The sequence below is a fragment of the Pteropus medius genome, unplaced genomic scaffold, assembly GCF_902729225.1.
Source record: "Pteropus medius unplaced genomic scaffold, Ma_sr-lr_union100, whole genome shotgun sequence".
NCBI lineage: Eukaryota > Metazoa > Chordata > Mammalia > Chiroptera > Pteropodidae > Pteropus > Pteropus medius.
Genome location: NW_024349801.1, coordinates 26,080,084 through 26,095,252, shown reverse-complemented (window position 1 = coordinate 26,095,252; position 15,169 = coordinate 26,080,084). Strand labels below are relative to the sequence as shown.

The following is a 15,169-nucleotide window of genomic DNA, read 5'->3' as shown; positions in this document are numbered from 1 at the left end:
CATCTCAAGAACTGAGACGGAATGAGACAAAGATTCTCTGAGGTTTTAAATCTTTGTAAATAAAAGAAATAAATAATTTTTAAAAACATTTAAAACTTTTATATTAAAGAGTAGTGATAATATATGGACAAATTATAATAAAGAAAAATTAGTATATATTCATAACCAATAATTGATGTTAAACATTAAAAAATAAAATTTAAAGTTATTATGGTAATATAGTAAATAAAAGTTATACTGTAATTATAAAATTTCTCTTTTCTTCTTGCATTATTTTTATATATTTTATGGTATAATAAAAAAATTTATTAATTGTTTTGCTTCAAACTGGGAACATACTGGTTTACGTTCCAGGATGGTATTTGAAGATACAAGTAATAATTGGAGATCAAAGGGGAAAATTACGTTCCAAAATAAAGTTTAATACAAATATCATGTGAAAAAAATTTAAATTTCGTTATAGCACAACGCTATATAAATCCCAACTTCACTTCCAAAATGCTCCTGAGGAACCCCCTCAGAGTTACCTGGTGTAAACCTTAAATTTGTTCATTGACTTAAAAATAGTGTTGAGAACTATAGCAGGGATACCCAGTCAGGGCAAGGATGGAACGGAAGCTAGAGGAGTGAGTAATAGATTGCCAGTGGAGCTTGATCTTTAGACCTTAGAATATTTGTTTAGTCAGAAAAAAATTTGTTTTTGTTTTGAGCAGCTATTTCACATGACTCTGGGCTGCTAGAAGGATAATTTGGAGGAGAAACAGGAGGTAAAAAAAAAATCACTATCTTCATGGAAGTTCTTTATTATTTGGTGATCTTATGAGGAACTAGTTAGGATAGCAGGGATTTCTGTCTTGTTCATTCATTGATGTAGCCCAACGCCTAGAACAGTGTCTGGAACATAGGAACTCAACAAATATTTGTTGACTAAACTTCCATTCCAGTAGCACTGAAACCAGATAGTTTTCATTAAGGAAGGAGTTAAAGAATGAGGTAGCAGACATAGACTATTCATTTGAGAAGTTCAGCTATAGAAAGGTAGGAAGGAATCAATCTTCAAATACCTATAAAGTAGTATGAAACTTTCATGTATGTATGTAACATCTGATTCAATAGGCCTTGAGGATGGGACCTGAGATTATGCACTTGTAACAAGTAACCAAGTCTGGTCCTCAGCCCACACTTTGAGCAAAGCTACTTAAAGATGCTACTCAAAAAGCATCTACTTTGTAAATAGCATATGTGAGATTTATGAAATAATGCTTCCTTACTCTTTTGTTTATTATATTCTGAATGCCAGATTCAATGGATGCTCCAATCCAGATCTTACTGGACCATTACTTTCTTGAAATTCTATCTTGGCTCTAGCGATATTTCTCTAGAATGATTATCCTCCTGTTTCTTCAGCTCTTTCCTCTCAGGCTTCTTTGCTGGCTCCTTTTCCTCCTCCTATCCCTTAACTGTTCCTTTTTCTCAGGCGTCCATCTCCAGCCCTCTTTCTTCTATTTGTACTTAATGGAAATCCTTTATATCTAATTCTACTTGGTTCCTTTAGGGGTTCTAGGTATACGATTTTGTCTAAAACCAGTAGTTTTAATTCTTCTTTTCAAATATTTATGTTATATGTATGATAGAATATTTAATAATACCATACTATATATTGACAATTATTTTTAAGACATTTTTCTTTTGTTGCTAATTTTATGGTGAATAACTACAATGCTTTTCATTGAAACATAATGTTGATTTTTGGTTTTAGATAATCTTTACTTAATTTAAAAAATGGAGATATAATTCACATAACATAAAATTCACCATTTTAAAGTGTACAATTCAGTGTTGTTTTATGTGTGAGGATATGTATAAATGAAGCACTCAAAAAATGATGGAATATTTAATAATAAACTTTTCTAAAGACTCAAGTCATCCAACAATGAAATGAGATCCCTTCTAGATAATAAATCCCCAGTAACTAGAAAAACATTAAGCGTCAGCTGGATAATCCTCCTTTCAGTGATGTTCTAAAAGGTGTTCCTGTTTTGATGACAGATAGATTAATTCTGAGGTCAAATCTATGAGACACTTACTGATTTAAACACTCCCACAGAGTGGAATCACTGCCCTGAGCGATGGCAAGGAAATGAAATGAAGGCACTGTTTCACAAACAGGTGAAAATCATGTTTGATTAAAGTTAATGATGCATAGCAGAATATTCATAAGAATAGGCAATGGAAACAATAGTTCTCAGTTACACTAAAAGCTCCTAGGATCTTCTTACTCCAACCCCCCAAACAGAGAGTCCTCTACGCGCTGGGGAAGGAGAGGGTGAAATTAGGACTCTATCAGGAAGCAGAGGTTACAGGCAGGGTGGGAACTATAGTTACAAAGTCAAGAAAAGAGTCAACCTGAGCAGCTGTGGAAAGGGTAGAAAGCCAAGGACCACAGGCCCCATTGGCATCTAAACTATTTCATCTGACCTTATATCTTTCAGTATCCCCTATGTCTCAGAAACAGGACACTGAGCAATTATCAGTAGTATTTATTAGACATTTATACTTTGAATTCTCCATTTCCAACTATTCTCTTTGTGATCCTTTGCCAAAGATATTGAAGCCATCCATTGTCAGCTTTACTTGTCTTCAAAGTTCATTAGTGCTTGCACTGTGAAAAAACAGATTATGAGGCTGGAGAGCTAAGACTATCCAGAACACACAATTGTTTGGTAAAGTCCACAAACATGCCACCCTGAACATGCCTGATCTTGTCTGATCTCGGAAGCTAAGCAGGGTCGGGCCTGGTTAGTACTTGGATGAGAGACCACCTAGGAATACCAGGTTCCATAGGCATTAAAAAAAAAAAGTTTGGTGAAGACCCTGCTTTTCTGGGTTCCCACACAAATTTTTACTAATCTTTACTTTAAGCCATATGTATTATGTCAACTACAATTGAAAAATGAATTTTTAAATATTAAGCCATATGTGTCTATACTCTTTGCCATAGATGAATTAATCAGAATTAAATATGCTGCCTTACTCCCTTCTCTCTTTCAGTTTTCTCCCAAGAGAATGAGTGGGAAGACAGGGCTGAGGACAACTGGAAAGAGCAGGATTAACTTTAGGCAACATTTTGAAGTAGGTGAATGTGTACTTTGACAAATATCTTTGACATTCTGCTCTCAATTCCATGTTACAATGTTATAAATTCCTCTCGTTGCCCTCCTGTGCCCACCACACACACACATTTCTCTTCTCTAAATTATTTCACACTGAATGGATTTTAGCTAGGTATGAGGAAGATAAAACTAATCCATATTAATTTGTAAAAAAGGGCCCCTAATTCTTGCAGATTTTATTTTTAGAGGTAAAATTTATTAATCCAAATTAATCTCCAAGTGATGAAATTTCAAGTGAGAAACTTAGGGAAAATAATTTTGAGCAGGTAGTTCTCCACTGAACTCTGATTCTGCTGTTTAAACACAAACTTCTTTGCCTCGGCTGACACTAGAAGGTGCTAAAAGGAGTAGAAGTCTATAATTCATAAACCTCTTTTGGGGATTGGGGGCAATGGGGACTTGTGGGCTTTCTGCTCACTATCTAATCCCCATAGCTATCAGTTATTATGTATATGTAAGCCCCAAATCTTGAGCCTGAGGCCCTACTATTCAGGTCTGAGAAGAAACATGTACAAAAGAGGGCAGGCCGTCCAAATTGAGCAAGAGCCCATCTTGCCTTAACTGCCAACAAATGGAACACTCTCCTCTTGGGAAACAAGCTCTCAGATCTCAAAGGATTTAGGTGTCCCCTACTGGAGAAGCGAAATTGTCAGGTTCTCTCTAGGTTAGAAGAAATCAGGACATATGCCCGGACATATGCCCGGAATGTAACATGCCAAACCAAGGATTTGCCTTTTTTAGGTGTGAAGTGGAAATTCAGAGGCTGAGATACCAAAATAGTGGACACTCTCTTCCTTATCCCCAGTTATATGTGTTATTCCAATGTGCTTAACTCCTGGTCCCTATGATTGCCCTAAATTCATACCTGCAAATTCTTGCAACTGTTTACGCTCCTCTAGGTTATACTGAAGCTTTTCTAGCAACTCGAAATATCGGAAGAGTGAATCTCTAGGCCAAACAACACGTTCATCCTGATCCATATCCATTAGTCCAGGCAGATTCTGGTGTACGTGAGTCTCCCAGTCTAACTGACCTGAATGGAGGAATTCTTTTTAAAAAGATACACAGATTTGTGGAAGCTGGGAAAGAGCTGATAAATCCTATGGTGGTGTGTGGGGAAAGCAGGAATGAAAGAGGAAAGAGGAAGCAGTGAGGGAAAAGGGTACATCACCAAGAGATCACTTTTTCAATATGCAAAGACAGCCACAGCCACACTTACCCAATGTGAAGCAGAAGTATCGGGGAAATGAAGAAGCACAAAGAAAGTAACTAAGACCAGAAAATCAGACTGGTGGAGAAAACTGGGAAGTAGGTATAATGGGAGAGCTCCTATTAAAATTGGGATGTCTCCTAGAGGAATCTGAATTCATATGGAAGAAACCCTCTGCTTACCAATAGAGTCCGCACGTCTGGATTCAGAAGAAGAAGAAAAGAAGGAAGACAAAGATGAGGAAGAGGAGGAAGAAGAAAAGGAAGAGAAAGATGAAGACTTTTTCATTTTTGGTTTTGATTTTGACTGATATATTCCTGAATTCTCTTCAATGACAGCACTTTTAGACACTTGAAAAACTTCTGATCTGTCCAAAGATTCTGCTTGTTGACTGGTATCTCTAAAAGGGAAAGGGGAAATTTTATTGCTTCAAATACATCCATGAGAGATAGTTAGCACTTTTACTATTCTGGTCCTGGCCCTGGCCATCCCCTAAAGCTAATATTAAGGATATGAGGGGCAAACTGGTCATTGTATGTACAAGTTATTTTATATACAAACCCAAAATCTGAGCTTAAGCACTTCCAACCTCAATTATCCCATGTGTTATATTTGTTAGTGCCCCTCACCACATAGGTTCTGTGCTCAGCTTTACTCAGGCTTCCATATTCCATACCCCACCTTATTTGGCCAAGCTTTAGCTCCCCACTGCAAGGCCCTATGCCTATTAACACCACAACTAAAGCCTTCGCTCACCTGATTCTATTTCTTAATAGTAGAGGGCCCTTGGGCTCAGCTCATGGTGTTTTATCTTCTCCATTCAGTCACTCCTTTAGTGATCTCATCTGAGTTTAAATGCCTACTAAATGCAAATTTAAACCCCTAGTCCAGATCTTATGTCTCAATCCAGACTTGTATATGCAACTTTTACTCACATATCGCCACTCGAATGTCTAATGGAAATCTCAAATTCAACCCAAACTGAACTGTTTGCCCATCAAATCTCTTCCACCTACAGCCTTCTCCATCATAGCTAGTCCATCCTGCCAGTTTTTAGGCTAAGACTTTGGAGTCATCTTTAACTCCTCTCTCATACCCCCACATCCAATCCATCAAGAAATCCTGTTGACTCTACCTTCATAATATATCTTTTTTCTCACTGGTACCAGTGACAGCACTCTGGTCTGAGCTATTATTGCCTCTTGTCTGGATAGCAGCATAGCCTCCCAATTCATCTCCCTGCTCCTTTCCTCATTCTTCTACAGTCTTTCGTCAACACAATAACCAGGATAACCCCTCTTAAATGTAAGGCATTTCATGTCACTGCTCTGCTCTATCCCTCATTTCACTCAGAGTCAAAGCCCAAGTCTCTGCAACACCCCCCACAGCCCTACAGGATCTCTCTGAACTCATCTCCTATCACTCTTTCCTCTGCTCACTTTGGTCCAGTCACAATGGCTTCCTTGCTATTTCTCAAACACATCAGGCGTGCTTCTAGCTTAGGACTTTTGTACTAGCTGTTCCCTCTGCCTATAATATAACACTCTTCCTATAGATATCCACATACTAATCCCCTCACCTACTCCAAGTCTTTGCTCAAATGTTACCTTTTCAGTGAGGCTACCCTGACTACCTTGTTTACGATTACAACCCACCTACAACCCCCACCCTGTACTCCATTCCCCCTTATCCTGTCCTACTTATTTTTTCATAATGCTTATCATATTTTAACATATTAATATATTTGTTTAATATGTTCATTTTTTATTGTCTCTTAGCCCTTACTAATATGTAAATTCCATGAGAGCAGGCATTATTGTCTATTCTGTTCACTGATATGTCCCAAGCATCTAATAAGTATTCAATAATTATTTGTTGAATGGATAAATGAGTTTCTTATTTCTCTTTATGCTCTCTTATCCACTGCTGAACACTAGGGGTATAGAATAGCATTTGTTTCATAGAAAGTACTTGTATGAATTTCCTGTGGCTGCTGTAATTTGTGGCTACAAATTACCACAAACTTGGTAGCTTAATACAACAGAAGTTCATTCTCTCACGATTCTGGAATCCAGAGTCTGAAATCAAAGGTGTTGGCAGGGCCATATTCCTTCTGGAAGCTCTAAGGAAGAAGGTTCCTTGCTTCTTCTAGCTCTGGCAGTTAGTCGCCTGGCATTCATTGGTTTGTGGTTGCATCACTCCAATCTCTCTCTCCATCTCACATCCCTTCCTATTCTCTGTCTATGTCTTCTCCTCTTTTGTCTCTTATAAGGATTCTTGGCACTGGATTTAGGGCCAACATGGCTAATCCAGGATGATCACATCTCAACATCCTTAATTGTGTCTGCAAAGGCCCTTTTTCCAAGTAAGGTCATGTTCACTGGTGTCAGGGGTTAGGACATGGACATGGGCATATCTTTTGGGGGGCTGCCATTCAACCCACTATAACAAATAGCTATGAATGAATTAATTCTCTCTCAAAGCCAATATTCATCTTTGGTTTTCTACCCTCTCTTCCTTCATGTGTGTCCATCCCAGTTCATATGCACATTCCTAACCTGATATACATACATTTTGCTAACACTTGACCTCAGTGCCTCAGGCGACAGGTTTTGTCTTCTGCAAAGCAAAAACAAAACAAAACACACAAAAGAATGAAGAGATTTATACTGAAACAGGAATGTCGCAAGAAAAAAAGGAAATAATTCAGATCACAAAGTGAAAAAAAAAATAACTGAGCAAGGAGAACAAATTGTAGTAAATGGGTGAAAAAGAGTAGGGAAGCCCCAACAGTAGATAAAAGAATAAGGCAAAATTCTAGAGTTGGGGAATTCTAACCCTGGGGCAAATCTTCTGTCACAAAGGGAAAAATGGGATCAAGGCCGAGAAGTAGAAATAGGGAATGAGGTCAGGAAACCTTTGAGAACTAAAATTGGGTTTGAAAATAGGGAAGCAGACCTCTGGATAATCTGCCGCTTGAATATGTCAGCTTTGTGCTGAACCTCCAGGTGTGTCATCTCCTCATTCAGCTCATTCCTGATATTCTGAAAGTTAGTAACTGCCCCAAAGGGCCATTAGGTGTTGGGAAATGGTGGTGACCAGACCTGGGGAGAAGGCTTGGATGGGGAGAAACCAAGTGAAATATCCATCACAGGCCCCAAACCACCCTGCAATTTCAGGTTTTCATGTGGTCACTGAGGCTGGTACTAAGGCAGGGACCACATGAGTACATGGAGTAGGCACTCTAATTTCTTTCCAACCACCCCTCCTACAAAATTTCACCTCTTCTATGCTTACCCATCATGGCTACTATGATATTTCGAAAGATGATGGAACCAAGTAACAACGAAAGGATGACATAGATGCTGCTGAAGGTGCGGCTAACTTCAGGCACCAGCCAGGTATCCTGAAGCAGTGCATACCAATGATCCATGGTGAAGAGAATGAATACTGTCACTAGGGAATTCGGCAAGTCCCTAAAGGAAAAGGAGGTGTGTGTATAGATAGAACAGAGATCTAAACCTCTCAGAAACAGTATCATTCTCACTCTTTTTTCATTCTTAAAGCAACATAAGAGCATTTCTTTGTTTGCTCTGACTTTGGCTTCTTTTCTACCATACTCCATTTTTTAGTTAATCATTCTTCAGTTTGAGGTTGTTTGATTAGGTTTTCCTTTATCATGAATAATCTATGAATTTCACTTACTATTCCTTTAGTACCTGGGTCATAGGAGGCAGTCACTACATAGGTACTGATTTTTTTAAAAAATGAATGAATGAATCACCAACTACATATCATTATTTGTAAGTTCATTCTCCACTTTCCTATGGACTTCGTCTAATCAAAGATCATTTATATATTTAGCAAACATCATTCCTATGTAGTTCATTGGTATGAACTGACGGTCAAGCAAATGGATGGATTTGTGACATAAACATGTGATCTCAAACAATGAATGATAATGTATATGTCACAAAAGTTTTCAGGAAGGTATCTAAATTCTCCTTCTCTCCTTGTCTCCATATGCAATTTGTTGAAAACATCAAGGCCTGAATAATATCAATTCTAAGACTTTCCTAACTTAAAACTCTTACAAAATTACTAAGAGAGACCTGAGAGGTGCTGACAGGATTGGATTCCAATTCATAAATAACATTATCACCTCTAAATCCAAACTGACTTACTACTAGTAATTAGAGTTCTCTAGACAAAGATCTTATTGGGATTTTACTATTAAGTATAGGTATGTTACCTAATGGTCACTAGTTTTACCCCAATCTCCAGCTGTGGGGATTCATTGTTTGGGATCACATATTTATGTCACAAATCTATCCATTTACTTGACTGTCAGTTCATAGCAATGTACTACATAGGAATGATGTACTCCCCATACCTAGAGATTGGGGTAAAACCAGTGACATGTTTGAGAGTCATAGTAACATTTATTATCACTTACAATGTGTTAAATACTGTGTTAAACGCTTAAATGTGTAACCTCATTTATCTTACACTCTTATTCTCATTTTTCAAAAGAGGTAACTGAGGCATAGAAAGCAGAGTTTAACCACTGCAGTGTACTGCTATTTTAAGATGGTTAATGAGGGTGCATTTGAATTTGCAAAACCCAGAGCAAATATGGAACTAGCTGTCCTATTCTCAAAATCAGAGTGACTACCACTTACTATTTCTTTTTTTCTCTATGTCTCTCCTTACTGTCTTCTATTCTAATTTATTACAATAGACTGTACTTTTTGTATTACTATTTGAACTAGCTTCTCATCTCTTGCCTAAATTCTCTCCCCCAACCCAGGCTTCCCCCCATCCTGCCTACGAGAAGAACACGTGGTACTTCAGGTCCTGGCGAGTTGAACGGGTGTAATTCTCGAAGAAGTAGACACCGGTCACAGCAAAAATGTAGAAGAAGATGATCAGCAACAACAAGAGGAAGGTCATGCTCTGGAGGCCATGACCTCAAGTCAGAGCTGGGCCAGACTAGGCTGATCTCCACTTACAGCCCAGTCAAGCCCACCCTGGCAATCTCCCACCAAACCCTCACTTCCGGTCCTGAACCCAGTCATCTCTAGACCACAGAGGCTTGACCCCAGACGTTTTCTCATCCAATAACAAATCACAAGGTCTTTCATTGCTTTCATTGACCCACCCAGACTTGTTTCATGTTAAACTCCCATGTTTATCTACCTTGCCCACCTGGTTTAGCTGCTACAGTCAAATCACCTTGAGGGCCCTGACCAGGGCCAAAATAATGACTCGAATTTGACGAAATCGTGCAAAGAGTTTGAGAGACCTTAGCACTCGGCAGATCCTCAGCAACTGGAGCCATACAGACTCGCCTTTTACTCCTACCAGCACCACAACCTCAGGAAGCAGGGACTGTGGGAAACACAGATTATGAGTAAAATATACTCAACAGCACCTATGCACAGTTGCCCCTTCTTTAGCTCATCTTCACAGTTCTCTGGACATTATCCATTGAATAACATTCTCTAGGGATTGCTTCATATTCAGCTTTTCTGTACTAAATTACTTAAACTCTTTACTTCAACTTTCAGACATAAAAAGGAGATAAATATAGTGCTTATCTCATTGGGTTGTTGTGAAGCTCAAATGAGAAAATACATGTAGAACAGAATAGTATCTGGCACTTAGTAAGTGCTTAGTAACTGGCAGATGTTATTGTTGGGGTTAACGTTGTGGTTAGATTCTGCCTTGTTCCTAATACCAACAACTCCTGCAATGACTGACTTTTAGTTTTAGGGGGAAAAAAACCCCAATAAAATACTGAAGTTAGGTACATTTCTATGTGTTCCTTCCTGTGATCTAATTATCTTAACTTTTCTTGTCATTTTGATTCACCTAGGCATATTCTTCAGCCCACTAACCTAATCCTCAGGTTATCTATCCTTACCAATACGGTGACAACAAAGTCAAAGACATTCCAGGCATTCTTCCAGAAGAGGAAAAAACTGGATAGCCACATAAGAAGGATTTCCAAGATGAAAATAAGCAAGATGAACCAAGCTGCCACCTCCAGACTCAGCTTCAGTGGCAACAGTTTGATATTTGAGGATTCGAGCAATTCTGTGAGAATAGATCAAGGGATGAATAAAGGTTAAGGAAGTGGGAAGGTAAATGATAGAGAACGATCACAACCTGTCATAAACCACATTTGTGTCAACAGCTATTCCATCTTTCTTTGAGTTTCTCAACACTGTTGTTGCTTCCACCCATGAAATACAGGAGAGGACAGAATCGAACATGAAAAATAGCTACAACTCATCTCTCTGACTGGTATCTTGCCCTCCCACTCTGGGGTCACACAGACACCAAGGGATTGATCTCTTAATTACCACCAACCCTGTATGCTGTACTATTACCCAGGTCCCAAACTTCACTTAGAAGCAATGGACCTTAAGAATGGAATGAAAATGTGGGGCCATGACAGGTACAGTGCTTTATAAGGGATGTAGAAACAAGAAGCCAGAGTCATAGAGTATATTGAATTATAATAAGAAATTACTTGGTTCTTTGTTAGCTTTTAAACCATTCCCTTTCTTCTGTCTCAAATTGACTTTGTACTGCAAAACAAATTGAATTCTATTCTTTCCCTCTAAACTTTATCATTTGCTAATTGCTATTCCTTAACTCATTGCCTTCATCTTTCAACCCTCTTCATTGCTTTTATATATTTAATGGATGTATGCTATCCTACTGAAAAAACATTGAGATCAAAATAGGATTAAAAGCTAAAAATTTAATGTTTCCCTTTGAAACAGAATAATCTGAGAGCCTGCAAATGCATTATGACTGATATGTTTGGCAGTTAATGGCAGTCAGAAGAACATACTTAAACTGCCATGTAGATTTTGACACATAGTTTTAATTGTTATTGCTTTTAGTAACATTTTTGGCTAATTATAATCATAATGGAAGTAAGAAATAATGCTGTTGAAACACAACTTCATGAAGAATATAAGAATAATTCTGCAAGTTTATCTCGATGATCTTCATTAGATTCTATAAATTGCATTCATCTGATCAAAAATTTCATATAGTACATCAAGATATCGCTAGAACCTCAAAAATCAATATAAAATTATAATTGTTATACTCAGTTTTTTGTTAGAAATAAGGGCTATTCACACTTGCAACATGTTTTCAGAGAAAAGCTTGCAAATGATCTAAAACTTTCTTTTCTCTCATCATTTAGAAACAAAATATGTAAAATATAAAAATAAGCAACTAATATCATTGTGAAAGTAGTTTTTCTACATTTTATGCCCTAACACAAAATTAAATTTTCATCTACACTTTAACATATATCACATGTATTTAACATGTAATATATAATGTTATAAATCTGAAACTAATATGTTATATGTCAATTATATCTCAATTTTTAAAAAGGAATGAAAAAATTTTAATTTAATTTAAAAAATAAAATAAATAAAATAAAAACTATATAGTATGCAAAATAAATATATTTGATCCTAAAGTCAAATTTTATGTCATTTTAAAATTCATGTGTAGACAAATCATATATTTTCTTTAAAAATAGCATGAATCACTTAAAAAATGGGAAAGTAAAAATTTGCTTACAAAGGATTATTAAAATTATACAATAAACCTTAAAATATAATACATAATAATATGCTAGCCTAAAATATTATTTTTGTTTCAACTTGCTTCTTTATATCATAAAAATAATGAAATAATTAAGACTCTTAGGGAGGTTTTCAAGATTATATATGTATGACTGGGAAACAAAATCATTAAGACAAAAAAGACTGTGGAGCTCTGATCCAGAAAACTATCTATTAATTACTATTATTTTCCCTATCTATAACAAACATTCTTCGTGATCTGGAAAACTGTCTTTTAAAAGCCTAAGCAAAGTCTTAATGTTTATTACATGAATTAGTCAGTTCAAAGAAATCTGTTAGTCACAAATTATTATTCCTCCTGCCTACCAGGAGAATGTACTTAATAAGATACAATTTTCATGAGTCTGCCACATACTTCCCACTTGGGCAATCCACCTATCCTCTGCCACAGTGATCATGTTTCATATTCAGCTGTTTTATCAAATAGAATAGTTAGTGCTATTCTATTTTGATTTGTCCATTAGATTCAGGGAATTCTGTACATGTACTGCTATTTACTTTATTCAAAGGATTAAGACTATATCCCTAACCCCACAAGGCAAATATACGCAAATTTTCATACAAGAAATAGGACATGTGGGTGACTTATTTCAAAAGCCTCCCCATATGGGGAGGCTATAAAACACTTCAAAATATATAGTATACCGTAGTGGGTCAATAACATCGATTATTGTGGTATATTTAAATATCTTTGACCTGATTGCATCAAAACTGTTTTAAAGTGGGAAACTTCTCCAAAACAGTGAAACAAGGGAGTGCTTTTACTATCCTTTATCCTTTCTGAACAGTTTGTTCAAGATGTTAATCAAATGAGCTCACTGATTCTCCAGATTCATTTTATTGTTAATACATTTCCTATAATTTATGACTGGCTTTAGAGTCATAATCTTTAAGTCATTTTTTTGGCTCATCTAATATCTTAGTTGTACCTAACTTTACATACTTCATGAGATTTCTTATTCATACTTAATCTTTCTAAACATACCTGTAAAAATGTAAGTATTGGATCACTCATTGATAGGCACCAATATCTCTAAAAGGTTAATTCAAACAAAGTTAGACTAAACCTACAGAAGAAATATAACTGGTCTTTACATCTCCAGTTCCTTGTGAGTCTATTACACCCTCCTTCTAAGTGTCTAGACTACCTTATATCTACACTCTCGAGAACCCTCCAAATGTTCAGCAGTTGCACAAATCCTACTCCAGGAGACAACATAATTATGCCTATCACAATTCGAGTAACATTTAAAAATGTAGAATAATCAATTTAAAGGAAAAAAAAAATCCCATCCACTTCCTCTTGCACTTAATGTCAATTCTCACCTATTTCAACCATAAGGACGATTGTATTCAAAAAGATGAGGAAGATGATGAAGTTTGTGAAGAGAGGACCTGTTTTCTCTTAAGGAAACATACGGAGTGGAGTTCTTTCTGATTCCTGTAGGTGAAATAATAGGAGCAAGGATAGAACCAGTGAGAATGTAGTTTGGAAAGGGATAAATAAGTCGTTAGGCAGATGATGAGGCAAGAGACAGTAAAGCCCTGGGATAAAAATGAGTGGCATTAAAGGATACGCTCAAGGACCCATCCAGCCCACAAAGAAAGAGGTGGCAGACGACTGCAGCGCACTCGAAGCCTGCTCATCAGTCTCTGGCCATGTGTAATCCGTTCTACATGACGAGGCTTTATGGAGAAGCTCACGAGCTGGTGTTGATCTCCCAGCATAAGTTTCTTCTGATGAGAAGAATCTACACCAAAAATTAAAGGACAGTAGATAAAGACAAGTTTTGAGGGAATATGAAGAACAGGTAGGATTGGCAGCAGGGATACTGATTACATAAGAGGCCTCCTACTGCAGGAGCTTGCCTTGCTGCTCCTTCCCACAGCAACTAATATTAGTTTGGAATAAGAACTAATATGATGCTCATGATCAACACAACACCGTCCATGCCCAAGAATAAAGGCAGCAGGTTCAGTCCTCAAAGTTTTAAGTGTCTGGTAGAAACTTTCAAGTCAGCCAGGGCTAATGGTTATCCTAGGCCTAAAAGTGAGTAACATGGGTTCCATCTCCGGTATTCAAAGAGTTTGAGTTATAAAACTTTGATTCATCAAGTCTGGTGTAACCTCCAAACTAGTAACCAAATCAATCTCCTGAATTTTCCATCCTTAAAATTGGCTCTCTGCTTCCTACTATTTTGGAAGGTGTGAATGGGAGTCTTAAGTTTCTCCTATCGAAGAAACAGGCTGCTGACCAAGTATCTCCCGGATAGTGTGCCGTGGCACAGCTTGGCTCAAGCCTTGCAGATGTTCGATGAGCGAGAAAGTATCTATGAGCCGAGAACGAATGGCATCAGCTCGGGGCAGCTGCATGTGTCCATCTGGGTGGTAGGTGGCCATGTCTGTCAAGAAAATGTTTGAATCAAGTGTGATTTCATTCTTGGAGTTACACCAAAGATTAGAGGTTTTCTTCCCCTCCTCCCATCCTCTTTGCCCTTAAGAAGACAAATAAAAACATTGTACCAAGATTCAAAGATTTTTGAAACAAAATGATAGAGAATACTGCGCAGTTGACTAAGTGGCCAGACACCTTCACTTGCTGCATTTCTAATTAAAGGCAGCACAATGGCAGGAGTCAGGGGCTGGACAAAAAGGAATTCGGGCACCACAGGGACCTGAGGGAATCAGGCAATGCATTGTGGTGTGGGGCAGTGGGAGGGCTTGGGGTTGCTCCCGAAAGAACAACCAAGTTAAGAGTAATTAATTGGACAAAATGCAACAGCCTGACATTTTAAAAATGTGTCCCGTCCCTAAGCTCCCTCGGGTACCAGCTTCTTCTCTCATTTCCTGCTCATGGGCCTCACCTCAGCCCAGGCTCTCTCTCTTCCGCCCACCGAACCCTGACTTCACTCTTCCGCTTCTGGCGCCCCCTGAGCAGGATGAACTCAGGGTCGGATCCCCGCCTCACTGCGCCCCATTTCCAGCTCGGCTCCGCCTGCTCCCAGGGTTTCGGTACGCCCCGGGCCCAGCCTCAGCCTCAACCCCAGCCCTGGCCCAAGACCCCTCCCAGCCCAGCTCGCCCCGGCAGTAGCTTCCTCCGCCCC

General features: G+C 38.0%; 1 protein-coding gene and 1 pseudogene across 1 annotated transcript; one reads left to right on the top strand and one right to left on the bottom strand.

The window, feature by feature from the left end:
* Positions 1-787: 787 nt before the first annotated feature.
* CATSPER2 (cation channel sperm associated 2) lies at positions 788-15,069 on the bottom strand. The gene is made up of 13 exons (XM_039888284.1): positions 14,930-15,069; positions 14,321-14,467; positions 13,643-13,816; positions 13,392-13,460; positions 10,310-10,482; positions 9,619-9,774; positions 9,215-9,339; positions 7,681-7,859; positions 7,342-7,441; positions 6,955-7,002; positions 4,566-4,783; positions 4,039-4,206; positions 788-2,662 (listed from the first exon to the last, which is right to left on the bottom strand). The coding sequence occupies exons 2-13, from the start codon at positions 14,463-14,465 to the stop codon at positions 2,631-2,633; spliced, it is 1,587 nt and encodes a 528-aa protein (XP_039744218.1). The 5' UTR covers positions 14,466-14,467; positions 14,930-15,069; the 3' UTR covers positions 788-2,630.
* Positions 2,729-2,847, top strand: LOC120581032 (uncharacterized; annotated as a pseudogene).
* Positions 15,070-15,169: the final 100 nt, after the last annotated feature.

Excerpts from the sequence above, each read along its gene's own strand:
- CATSPER2 (XM_039888284.1), bottom strand. The coding sequence starts at position 14,465 with ATGGCCACCTACCACCCAGATGGACACATGCAGCTGCCCCGAGCTGAT. Across the intron at positions 9,775-10,309 it reads ACTTTGTTGTCACCGTATTG|TCCCTGCTTCCTGAGGTTGT; the intron begins GTAAGGATAGAT and ends TGTTTCCCACAG. Across the intron at positions 7,003-7,341 it reads AAGCGGCAGATTATCCAGAG|AAGACAAAACCTGTCGCCTG; the intron begins GTCTGCTTCCCT and ends TTTGCTTTGCAG.